This window comes from Malurus melanocephalus, unplaced genomic scaffold (assembly GCF_030028575.1).
Source record: "Malurus melanocephalus ecotype Western Australia unplaced genomic scaffold, MMel_1.1 scaffold_266, whole genome shotgun sequence".
NCBI lineage: Eukaryota > Metazoa > Chordata > Aves > Passeriformes > Maluridae > Malurus > Malurus melanocephalus.
This window is the reverse complement of record NW_026623498.1, coordinates 792,922-805,827: the sequence shown is the minus strand read 5'-3', so window position 1 is coordinate 805,827 and position 12,906 is coordinate 792,922. Positions and strand designations below refer to the sequence as shown.

General features: G+C 48.7%; 1 protein-coding gene across 1 annotated transcript; it reads right to left on the bottom strand.

The window, feature by feature from the left end:
• Positions 1 to 407: 407 nt before the first annotated feature.
• ENO1 (enolase 1) lies at positions 408 to 12,906 on the bottom strand. Its single transcript, XM_057375983.1, has 12 exons — positions 12,845 to 12,906; positions 9,036 to 9,129; positions 7,720 to 7,815; positions 5,652 to 5,710; positions 5,059 to 5,128; positions 4,752 to 4,885; positions 4,401 to 4,623; positions 2,730 to 2,927; positions 2,288 to 2,489; positions 1,808 to 1,916; positions 1,361 to 1,419; positions 408 to 878 (listed from the first exon to the last, which is right to left on the bottom strand). Exons 2-12 carry the CDS (start codon positions 9,118 to 9,120, stop codon positions 809 to 811), a joined length of 1,305 nt encoding a protein of 434 aa, XP_057231966.1. The 5' UTR covers positions 9,121 to 9,129; positions 12,845 to 12,906; the 3' UTR covers positions 408 to 808.

The following is a 12,906-nucleotide window of genomic DNA, read 5'->3' as shown; positions in this document are numbered from 1 at the left end:
AAATCCCAAAGTGACTCGAGGCAGCGCAGTGCAGGGCCCGGAGCRGCCACGGGAGGGCAGCACTGGGCACTGCCGGGAATCGCTTCCCAAAACACCAACAATCATTAACTGCAGCGGAAATTAATGCTTTTCTTACTAATCTRACATTATGGAAAAAAACCCATAAGCAGCAAGAAATGGCTCAGACATCCTCTCGCTCGGTTGTGTAATAATTTTGTGTTTTCCTGCCTGGGAAAGGACTCGGGTCACAGAGTAACAATCACCCAAGAACCTCTTACCAAAATCCAGGAAAAAGGGCAAGATGAGCCTTRAGGTYCCTTCCAACCYAAAGCATTCCATGATTCCATGATGCAGAGGTCAGAATCCGTGGTCCCCACGCTTCTCCCAATAACCCAAAGTCACACACRTTGTTGGGTTGTTGATGCTTTTATTTATCACATGTAAAAACACTACTGTCTCTGTCTGCAGGTACCTCTTGCTGCACTGCAAATCACACAGCTCCAAACGTTGAAGATCAGACAGGCAGAGAAGGGAACTAAAGTGTTTATGCCCAGAGTCACAATGTCAGATCCCTGAGGGTGTTAAATACACAGAACACCCACACGGACTGTTCTACAGAAGCAGCAGAGCATTACAATTAACAGATCAGAGATGGTGAAAACACTGGGTGAAGGGATCATCACCTAGGGGGAAAGGAGGACCTGCAGACTGGTCTGTTCCTTCAGCTGCCCTTATCTTTCTAGTACAGATAATTGTGAGCTAAGTCAATGAACTAGTGCTGAACCAGAACGGGGGGACTCATCCACACTTAGTTGCCACGAGGGTTCCTGAAGTTCCTCCCAGCAAAGCGAGCCTTGCTGCCGAGCTCCTCCTCAATTCTGGGGAGGGACAGAGAGAAAAGGGGTCAGCACAGAGCCCTGTGCACAGCCACGGGCCAAACCCTGAGCAGCCAACCCCCTCCCTGGCACCACGGGGACAAGGAGGGCACCACGGGGACAAGGAGGGCACCACGGGGACAAGGAGGGCACCACGGGGACAAGGAGGGCACCACGGGGACAAGGAGGGCACCACGGGGACAAGGAGGGTCCCCAAACACTGCACAGGGGGGCAGTGCCACACCCCTGACACAATTCAACCCAAACACATGCAATGCCAGCCCAAGGGAAGTGCCTCATGCACAGAGCACAATGTCTCAGTCCAGCATCACAGGATGCTTTGTGTGATTTGTTCTGAACCCACCCAACCACACCCAACAGCTCCTGTCCTCCAGCTGCAGGGTGTGTGTGAGGGGCAGAGCCCMAGCTGTGCCCCCAAAGCATTCTCAGGATGCACTGAATGCCCTTTCCCTGCCCAGGCTCACCTCAGCAGTTGGTTGTACTTGGCCARACGCTCAGATCGGCACGGGGCACCAGTTTTGATCTGAGAGGGAAATGACAGAGTCAGTGAAGAACTCCAAATTCCAACAAAAAACCATTCAGAGTAATAAAGCATCATCACCAGCTCTGTTTAGGATCAGCTCAGTATCTGTACAATCCCACACAAACAGCTTGGGAGCAGCAAAGGTTGTTCATTCAGTGTCAGCTGCAGGACCAGGAAAGCCCAGCACAGCCACTGGAGCTGACCAAGATGTTTTACACTGCTGGTTAAAGGTGAGTTTGCACAAGATAAGGTGTTCCCAAGTCACACTCCATTAACAAATCAGCTCCCTGCAAACAGACACTGCAAACCTGCACACCATGGCTGTGCCTTCCCCACCAAATTCTCTCATCAAGCAAAAAGCCCAAGTGCAGCAGCTGCAGATACCGACCTGGCCAGTGCACAGACCCACTACCAGGTCAGCAATGAAGGTGTCTTCTGTCTCTCCAGAGCGGTGGCTCACCATCACACCCCAGCCGTTGGACTGGGCCAGTTTGCAGCTGCAAGAGAGCAGGAGATGGAGCTCACACCACACCCTGTGCCCACAGCCTCTGCTCCAGTGCCAAGGGGCAGCACAGAACTGCCCTTTGGTACAGGGCAGGATCACAGCACCAGCTGCTGATCAGGAGCTGCTGTCACACGTGCTCACACCCTGTGAAACTGTTCACCCGTGTSACATCAGGACCAGGAAGGTACAGGTTTAACTTGTCACTGTTCTCTACCAGTTAKTAATGTATCAGTTAATAATTGTTCTCCCTTTGGAGATGTCCCATCACCASATTTCTGTTCCCCTAGATCTGGTCTGTATGTCCATCCCCCCCCCCAGTTAAAACCAGCCCCACCCAGGCCTGGCCCAAAAGGCAGAACTCACGCCTGCAGGGACTCTGTCACGGAGCCAATCTGGTTGACCTTCAGCAGGAGGCAGTTGCAGGCCTTCTCCTCCACAGCCTTGGCAATTCTCTTGGGGTTGGTCACAGTCAGGTCATCTCCAACCACCTGGATGTTGACACTGCCAGTGAACTTCTTCCAGGCAGCCCAGTCATCCTGGTCAAAGGGGTCTTCAATGGACACCACTGGAGAGGGACACAGCAGCTTTAGGACAACGCCAGCACAAAGGTCTTGTTTGAATGAGCAGTTCCAAAGTTCTGCACACAAGGACTGTTCCACATCCAGGAACATTGCTGAGACCCCTAAGAGGCTGAGGAAGGCAGGAGCTCTCAGTCTTTCTTGTAAGAGGGGCTGCAGCCCCACTCCTTCCTTCAGCACCACCCCCTATTCACCACTACTGTGCTTCTCCTTGATGGAAAACTCACCAGGGTAGTTCTTGACAAAGCCCTTGTACAGGTCAGCCAGCTGGTCAGGAGWGATGTATCTGCTGGGATCATCAGGGGATTTGAAGTCCAGGTCATATTTTCCATCACGGTAGAACTCAGAGGCAGCCACGTCCATGCCAATGACCACCTTGTCAGTGTAGCCAGCCTTGGCAATGGCTGTCTTCAGCAGCTCCAGAGCTGCAACACAGAGGTGTTTCTGAGTTCCTGCCAAACATCTTAACCCCAAAGCTCTTCATTTCCCAACAGCAGCACAGTCATTTGGCAAAGAATCTCCATTACCCCTACAGAAAGCCCAAAGGCTGCACAGAAAGGGTTYTTAAACTCTCCCACTTCTGAACTGACTGGAACAAGATATTACTTTAATACTGCTTTTAGCTTGTAATACCCTTGAGACTCCATTATGGGATTCCTAATCTCTTCAGGCAGGACTACATGTCAGCCCAGAAAGCTTAATACTAGATGATACCACATCCTCTTTCAGCTTTATGCATGTGGGCAGGAAGCAGTGACTGCACTCTAATCCCTTTTAGCTCCACATCAGGTGTTGGCCATRGAAGTGGTGAGAATCCAAACCCTTTGAGCAAGGAGATACAGCCTGACTGCACAGGAGACCCCTCTTGGCATCTACCTGTCTCCATGTGCACATTTCCCTGCAGAAGAGGGGACACAACCACTCAGCAGAAATTTCTGGACCTTTCTGGCCACAGCAGCCTACTGTGCTACTGCTTGGGAGAGTCCAACCCACAAGACTCTCCCTGATTTGCAGGGAACAGCTGGGRTAAGCCAGGCTGTTTGCAGCAGGAAGCTCAGATCAAGTGTTTTCTTTTGTTGTTGGGTTGTTTTTCATTTGGGTTTTTGTCTGTGAATGTTTGGTTGTGTTTTGTAAGAAGCTAATGTAGCACAAACTACAAAAGCAGCTGCTGCAACAACAAAAACTCCTTGGAATGTAATTGTGATTCAAGGTCAYCCTCACTGATGTCTGCAAGGGGACAGACCCAGCAGAGCTGCATGTGACACTGGGACTCAGAAATGACACAATTTCTGGTGCTGCCTCAGTATCTTCCAAACAGGCAGCTGCACTGAGCTCTGGTGCTGCACTCCCTGTTATCAGCTCTGCTTCTGGAGGGGCAGGGAAACAGCTCCTCTGTTTGTAGGAACAGCTATTTTGYTTCCCACAGACAAACTGCCTCTCCCACAGGCTCCTGAGCAGAATGTTTGGCCATGGAAGCAGCAACTGCCTCATCTTCCCAGGGAAGCCTTCGTGCCCTCCCACACATGACCAGGCAGAGCACAAACTGCTTTGCCCCATTGTCTGCAGAAAAACAACTCCACTGATCTCTGACTGCTGACCTCCAGAAAACCTGCAGTGCACAGATGTTCCCACATCACTTTTCAGCTGGAAGGGCACCCACTGAGCCCCTTAAGCTGCTACAGAAATGAGTAACAAGCACTGAGGTAAAAACCATTGTGTCAAGCTGCACAAAGTGATAACCAAGGGAATACCTGACCACATCAATAGAGTATCTTGATTTGTTTGTCAGAGTAAGAAACAGCAAGTTCTACACCTTTGATCCTGTTTGTCATTGATATTGGGCAGGCATGATCTCAGCTCTCCAGCTATGTGCCCTCCCACACTGAGCTCACTCTCACCTTCTTTGTTTTCCAGGATGTTGGGGGCAAAGCCACCCTCRTCTCCCACGTTGGTTGCATCCTTGCCATACTTCTCCTTGATGACRTTCTTGAGGTTGTGGTACACCTCTGCCCCAACACGCATGGCATCCTTGAAGCTGTCAGCACCCACGGGCAGGATCATGAACTCCTGCATGGCCAGCTTGTTGCCAGCGTGGGAGCCACCGTTGATCACGTTGAAAGCCTTGGAAAAAAACAGGAAAAACCAAGTTGGAATGAATCAGGGTAACTTAAATTCAGACTCCTCATTCTCTAGAGCTTGACCCAAGACCACCAGGCTAAAGTCAAAGCAAGGCCCACSCAGGGACTTACAGGAACTGGGAGAATGACTTCTGGATTTCCAGCAAGGTCAGCRATGTGACGGTACAGGGGGACACCCTTCTCAGCAGCACCAGCTTTGCACACAGCCAGAGACACACCCAGGATGGCATTAGCACCAAATTTGGCTGAAATAGGAAAAATTATTTAGAGAAAGGTCTTTATAAAAAGAGACTCAACAAAAGCAGCCCATGGTTTGAATTATGCCATACACTGGCTGCTGATTCTGGTAAGGTGAACTAGAATTCTATAAACCCATCTGCATCTTTTCACCCCTCAGTGTGACACAAAGCCCACTCACATTTGTTCTCTGTCCCATCCATTTCCAGCATCAGCTTGTCAATCTTTTCTTGATCCACAACATTGACATTCTGCAAAGAGAAGCAACCAAAAAACTGTTTGGCACCAAACACAGGCCCACAAACCCTCACCTACCACTGCATYTTCATCCCTGGCAGGCACCAAAACTTGCTCAAGGGCAGCTCCCAGGAGTTGAACAGAGCAGTTCCTTAGTGCCCACAAAGCACACAGGAATCTCATTCTAGACTTTTCCAGATCCCCTCAGATTCCCTCCCAAATTACCCTGCTTGGATAAAATCCAGCCCCTCTCCCATTCAGCCACTCTCTGAAGCATAAATCATGTTGTATCCTATTTTCACACCACTGGAGCTCCCAGGTGCTGAAGTTTCTGCACACTGCAACACCAGGCTGCTGGATACTTTCATTACATGTTAGATATGCACTCATTAAGTAAATTAAGTAAAACAATTGCTGTAGTCAGTTGTTGACATGCACTCTGACACACAGGCTGATACCCCAGGTCACACAGCACCAGGTGATGGTTTGGACMCTGCCTGGCTGCAGGAATGTTAAGAGAAGACAGATTGCTCCTACCTTGCTAATCAGTGCAGGTGCAATCGTTTTATTGACGTGCTCAACAGCTTTTGATACACCTGGAAGGAACAAGCAAATCAGACTGGTCAACACYCAGGTTATGCAGGGATTAGTAGGGGATCTCAGAACAGGAACATCCAGGAATATCACCTCATGCTACTCCAACCCCAGTCCAACCTGAGCTTACAGCCCAGTGTGAACTGAGAGCTCCTGGCAGGACTGGGAGGTGCATGAAGGGTGCATTGTCTGGGAATGCCAGGTTAGTCTGCCAGGCCATGCACTGGAGAGACTGATCCGAGTGCCAGGGCTGCACTGGGAGCACATCCATTACCTGTGTGCACAGTGCTGTGGCCAGGAACTCGTTAACATATTTAACAGCTCTGGAGACACCTGACAGAAGCGAAACAGAACCAAGGGACAGGTGAAAACTCACAGCCAACCCTACAGGCAGCAAGAGAGGACACAAACAGGCAGCAAGAGTCTGGTACAGAGCAGTGGACTGGAGAGAAAAGGGTCGAGGAGCAGAGGAAGCTGTGCAAGGCTCTTTGGGCTTTCCACCCAACTCTGCCAACASCACTGCAGACCCAAACCTCAGGATGGGCCAACTCCTACTCAATCTAGGAGTAAGGTGAATGAAAAAAGGTTTTCCTGCAAGTTACACATGCAGCAGCTCAGGTACTTCACTATCTGGCACTGTTTTGTAAACTGCTATAGCATCACCTTATTTATTGTGCAGTGTTTAAAGACTTCCAAAAACCTCAGCTTCAGAATGGTGAATGCTAATTGCATCCTAAATCACAGTAATTGCTTCTTCAAATGGTCTAAGTCTGCAGATCTCTATTACAAAAGGCCTACCAGCTATCTGCAACTCATGCCATTTGATGATTATTTTTTCATAACTCCTGTTATTTCCCAGCTGACAAAGCCCTTCAGCTGCCACAGCCTGTTAACTACAGTCGAGTTAAATGTCATTAAGAACTGCCCATAGGATCAGATTTAACAGGTCTRAGCACACACACATTTAGCACAGCGAGGTAAATACACATTTACTCTTCTCAACAAAAAGTGCCCTCAACAAACAGCATATTGGGATATTCAATCACCCAGGAGTTTATTCTGTGTTSAAGTATTAACAACCATGAATCTTCTAAGACAAGGCCCTCCAAGTTCAATTCAGTAGCTATCCACTTTAATTGCTTTTTCTTAGCAGGCAAAAATATTTCAGCTTCTTTTCACCTGACTGGCAGCAAAGTTTGAAAATAATTCTCTCTYCCAGCCAAAAGTCAGGATGATTGCTTACACTTCAAAGGCAACCCCAATGCTTTTAGAGTAGCAAGTTAAGAAGAAGCCCTGACTGTCCAAGTTCTCAGAATAATCACAAAAAGTATGACTAGGATATTTCATTCTCACTCATACTTGTTCCCAAGCCAGCCTGGTGATGGCTGGGTTTAGTTTCTTTTCAGAACACACAACCAGTCCCCAGAGAAGTAAAATATTGTATCATTAACACAAACTCAAGTACCTGGCTACCTGTAATGACAGACAAAAAGTCAGAGGGGCTGTAGTTTTTGTGAGGTCTGAAACAGAAGAACTTTCCAGCATTTCCAGTGCAGAGCTGCACATTAGCAGTGGACAGCAGGAGACATAAAACCACAGGTTGAAGATTTAACATGCTGGGATCTAAGGAGTCTGCAGTGCCARAGCTGACAGATTTAAGGGTTCTTGGAAAATTGGGTCTATTAAAAGCCCTTGTGATTAAGTGCAGGATGACCAAGGCTTTTGGAGCTGGCAGTTTGGATACCCTCACRACACTGCTAAGGGACTCTGTACTCTGACACACAGGGCAAGAGCAGGGTACCAAAGTACATGGACACCTTGTACCAGAGCCATTGTCACCAGCACCAGAGCCACCCTCACATCATCCCCAGCTCACAGCCCACATGTGACAGGGGCTGCTGTCACCTCCCTGTCACCTCCCTGGCCTCGTACACAGCACAGACAGTGGCACAGGAGCCCAGCACTCGCAGTGACAGCCCTGGCACAGGGCAGCACCCAGCTCCAGGCTCACCTTTGCCCATGTAGCGTGTTTTGTCATTGTCACGGAGCTCCAGAGCTTCATAGATTCCAGTAGAGGCACCACTGGGAACAGCAGCTCTGAACAGACCTGGTCATAACAGAAAAAAAAACATCTTGGCACATTCAAACCCACAAAACATGCTGTACCCAGACACCCTCCCAGCCTGCCACATCCCTGCAGGAGGGACAGGCAATGTCTGAACCACAGCTCTGGGACACACAGGGATCAGAGGAGGGCTGTCTGCTCATTTACAGCATCACCAATTCCTCAGCATCTCCCTCATACTGATCAACAGCAAACTGACCCCTTCCACTGTGCATTTCAGGAGCTTCAGTTAGTCATCCATTCCCCTTACAAAAACACAGCTTCATGCATTGTATCTACTTTTGAGCTCAGACAAGGCAAGCTCTTAAATTCTTCTAGGATAGGCATAAATTAGGAGACCTATTTTAACAGGACTTCTGAGCTCTTCAACAACAGCAGAGCCACCCAGACAGCCCATTCCTTCAGCCAAGGATGCTGAACTTGGAGCAAATCTGCACAYTGGAGCCTGCTCTGCCTGGGGTTCAAGATGCCAACTTCAGCCTCCAGTCTTTCCCTTATCCCACTAAATCAAAGAGCTTAGTGGGGGCAGTCTCATTAAATGACTGCATTAATCTTTTGAGGCAGAAAGATCAGCTCTTTAGTCAGTGTATTACAGCCATTGTGTTTGCTCATTCCACCAAACCACATTGGTATGAGYYTGCACAATGCCTTTGTCAGATCCTATCAGATGTGGGTTGAAAACTAACAAACCAAGGGAAAGTCCTACAATAATTAAAAATGTAAGATGTTACATGTGAAAGCCCAATTAGACAAGTTCTTTAGTCATGCCCGAGTACTTAAGCAAAGAAACCATTACCCAAAATWTAACTCTGCAGCAGAAGATTCTGTCATTACAGAAAGGGACTGCACACAAATCAAGAATKAAACTTCAAGCACACTCATACAGAGTTTGGGGAGCACTGACAACCAGGGCCATGAGCAGCTGCTCAAGGACAGGAACAAAGGCCTATCCCAGTTTATGCTGGGGCAAGGGAAAGAAGGCAGGTTTGGGCTGTAAAAATCCTGCACTGCCCAGRCCAGGAACTTGAGCTCAGCAAACTCATCCCAATAGAATGAGGCAGAGGCTTTTCCTGCAAGTCTCAGAGCAAGTTCCAACAAGTTTTATGYATGGAGGAAGAAGTAAGCACAATTGCACTGCTTCTAACTGCCTTGAGTTCTATCAGATCTAAGACAGGGATCAACACCTGCCGTGGAGGACTCACCTTTGTTGGTGTAGAGGTCTACCTCAACAGTGGGGTTCCCACGGGAGTCAAAGATTTCACGGGCGATGATCTTGGTAATAGACATTTTTAGTACCTGAAAAGAGGAGTTTAGAGTTATTCACTGAATAGTTTTGGGTTGAAAAAGACCATGAAGYTGAACCCATCCCACTCCCTGCCATGGGCAGGGACACGTTCCACTAGCCCAGGCTGCTCCATGACCAATCCAACCTGGCCCAGAACATTCTCAGGGATGGGGCAGCCACAGCTTCTCTGGGCAACCTCTTCAAGTGTCTCATGACTTTTATCATTAAAAAAGAAAAAAAAAATTACTTCCTTAGATTGCAAAGGACAGTCTCTTTTGAGGTTTCCAAGTGACCTCACTGCAGTATCATGAGACCCTAAAGAGAACAATAGGAGCCAATGACAAATGCAAGCTCCTGGCAGACAGCAAACCTCCACAGAAATTGAATGGAAAATGGGAGCTTCAGCATCTCTCAKCAAGGAATCCAGTTATTAATATTACACATGATTTTCTGGTGGCAGATCTGTCTCCTTACAGTTCTAATAAAATCAGAGCTGCCCTGTAGCTCTCCCACACAGCCCCAGGGTGCCAGGAACACAAACCCAAGGGCCTCACAGAATGCAGGACTGCTCCTGCCATCAGCTGTGTTTTTATACCCTGCAGTCATACAGCCACTTCACAAACATCACCTCACACCATTTCAACTGGGAAAACTTTTTGTACTTGGTGAGAATTGAGTCAAACACTGGGGAGACACAAGTCTCGCCTTAGATGGGAAGAGCAGTCTAAATGCAGAATTCTTGTTTCCAGAGAGCTCTAAAGTCACCTCCCCACGTCAGAGCAGCCAAGCGATCCCAAAACAGCAAATCTCWGCTATCAGTTAAGTGTTTTTTGATAAAAGACCAAAGTGCAACAGCCCTTAGTATGCAGAGCAGCTGCTCAGAGCCAAACGGAACCRATGGTGAAACAGTCACAGTCACAGCTCTCATTAAGAGCTTGCATTAATAGTCACACCCTGTTGAGTATTTACAGGAATAGTATTTCCTCTTAACTTTTCCTCTTAATAAAAATCATCACAGTCCTTTGAATATTTCCTATTCCCCCTTCTCACATATATACACTCCAGAAAATTGCAGTAAGGCAAGTCTTATGTAAGCCCAGCTACATTTTAAAAATCAAGTCATACACATGCCTGTAAGCCACCGACTGGCACCAAACCCAGTCCATCTGCAGAGAAGAAAGCTCAGCCTCAGAAGCAGAACTATCTGGAWGCTGTTTTTTTGGCAAGCCAGTGTGGGTGGCAACCCTGTTTACAGAAATGGTCATGAATCCTTCCACAGTTACCGGGAAGTTAAAAAAACATGACCTTCGAAATGCTGCTGCTTGCTCACAGTCTGTGTGAGGGGGATCACGCACTGATCCTGCCCCAGAGCAAACCCTGCCCTCCCCATGTCAGAAGCAGCCATTTGCTTGCCCCCTTGGCTTTTAAGTGTCCCTTCCAGCTGTCCTGCCCCTGCAAGCTAAGATTTCAGCCAGACCCACACACTGACACACGATATGACTAAAATATCAAGCAAGACAACTTCTTCAAGCTGACCTTCATGCTGCCACTACTAAGCTTGAATCAGTGAACACACAAGCTAGAAATAAATCCCTGCAACTCTCCACTTATCTGTCCCACCCACACTAACACTTATCTCTCGGCAGATGCACTGAGCAAGGGCTAATAGGAAGAATCTCCACCTATTCAAAAAGGGCTTTCAGARTTTATTAGGCAGGCACCTGCTAAACATCACTTTCATTTTCAGAATCATGGCTTTGATATAAAACTTCAAGTGCCTTATTCTTTGAAAGCACAACCAGCTSACAGGAGCTTTCAGAGCTGTTTGCTGACCTTCACAGAGGAGGCACTTTAGGAATAGACACTGCAAGAGCTTCCACCAGCAATRTCTGCCAGGTCAGACAGCACTCGAGCATCCTTGACAAACGACCTCTCCAMGAGTCCCTCCCTTTTCTGCAGAAAGAGGCATTTCACAGCACTGCACCACCCCAGAAATTCTTCATGCTTTATTTTTTGTTCCAGCACAATGCATTCTGCCTCAACCGAGTCAACTCATCTAGAACACAAGGGTCAGCCTGGGCCCAGGTTTAACTGTGGAAATGCTGACTGAAGGCAGGAGAGGTCACAGCAGCACTGTGACCAGACCTTTGTCCTCTGCCAAACACGCAAATACCACAGTGGTATTTAACGAGCACATTGCCTTAAAGCCTTTTCTGCTGCATAATCTGCTGACAAGGTCACTGTCTCCCTTCAGGGGAGAAGGCACACACTCCAGCTCTCCTGGCCTGCTCAGCAGCGTGTGTGAGTACCTACTCCAAGGCTAAGTTACAACTCACTGCCAGCTCTGATACTCACTTCACTGCCAGCTCAAATCTAAGAAATCACCACTTATTCCTCATTTGACTCCATGCCCTGCACAGGGAATGTAGTATTCTCAACTGGGGATTACTCCAATTGAAAACCATTGCCAAAAATTTTTTTTTTAATAGACAGCCTTGCCACCAAAATCTCTCCTTGTAAGCTATTTTGCAGCCACACTTCTCTAAAATCAATGCAGCRTTAAGGCTGAGCACTGTAAGCATCTGAATGGAGATTTAAAAAGCAACACTAAAGTTTGGCCACAGAAATAACTGCCCTAGTGAGTGTCTTATTACAGGCCTGCCACATTTATCAGTGGAAGTCTCTCTTGACACTTAAAGGTCCTTATGACCCCAACTCTCATACCACCGGTGCTCTGAAAAAAGCTTAGACCTTTAAACGCACTCTATCAGATCCCAGCGTATCAATTCCACTGCCAAAGCACTCCTAGAAACTGGACAAATGTGCACCTTCCAACCCTGCTCCTTTGCACTCCGCAGACTATTAATTCACCTCTACCCCTGCAACATGATCCAACGGGTTCTGAAGAATGCCTAGCAGGGAGCAAATCACAGACACGCTCAACCACTTTCTCTCTGGGTGTTTTGTAAGATGGAGGCCTGAAACTGCCCTGGCTCAGCCTCATCAGGGTTTGGATGACAAACTTCACTGCTTCCTGGCAGGCTCAGAAAGCCATGGCTCTGCGCTGTGACTCAGCAGGCGAGTAACGGAACGCGAGAAAGCCCAGGATCCTCTCCGGCAGCCCTGCACGAGGCAAGGTGATTAACAGGGAGCTCTTTTTCCACACCTCAACATCCACAGATGCACTTCCAGGTGCTTCTCCCCACCAGCGTTGCGTTGGCACAACCAGCACTTAAATACCCGCTAAGAGACATCAGGCACAGACCAGAGTGCCAGCAAACATTAAATATTTGAGATGGGAACCTGAAGGACATCCTAAAGAGGGAAAGGTCCAAATTACCACACGCAATCCGAGAGTGACTGTTAATGATTAAGAGAAACAGGTTAAACACTGTCTTTGAGGATGCCTTGACCCCTCATGCTCCCCTGATTGTCCCCGCTCCTTGAGCCATCATATTACCCCGATTTCGGCCCATCTTTGACCCATCACACCCCCCCGTTTTTAATCCCCACCCCCACACACTGCCGGGGTTCAGGCCGCCGCAGGCCCTCCCTGCCCCGCCGGTGCTGCGGGAACACACAACGGCCTGCAGCTCTCCGGGGACCACCGAGCCTGGCCCGGCCCCATCCCGCGGGGACTGTTACGGCTGCTACCCGGAGAAGGGAAAGCGGCGCCTCTCGCCCCGTGAGGAGCAGAGCGAGAGCCGCAGCGGCCGCCGCACTCACCGCTGTGCCGGGAGCCCCGCTCAGCAACCGCAGCGCCGTCACCGCCTCGGCTCAGACTGAGA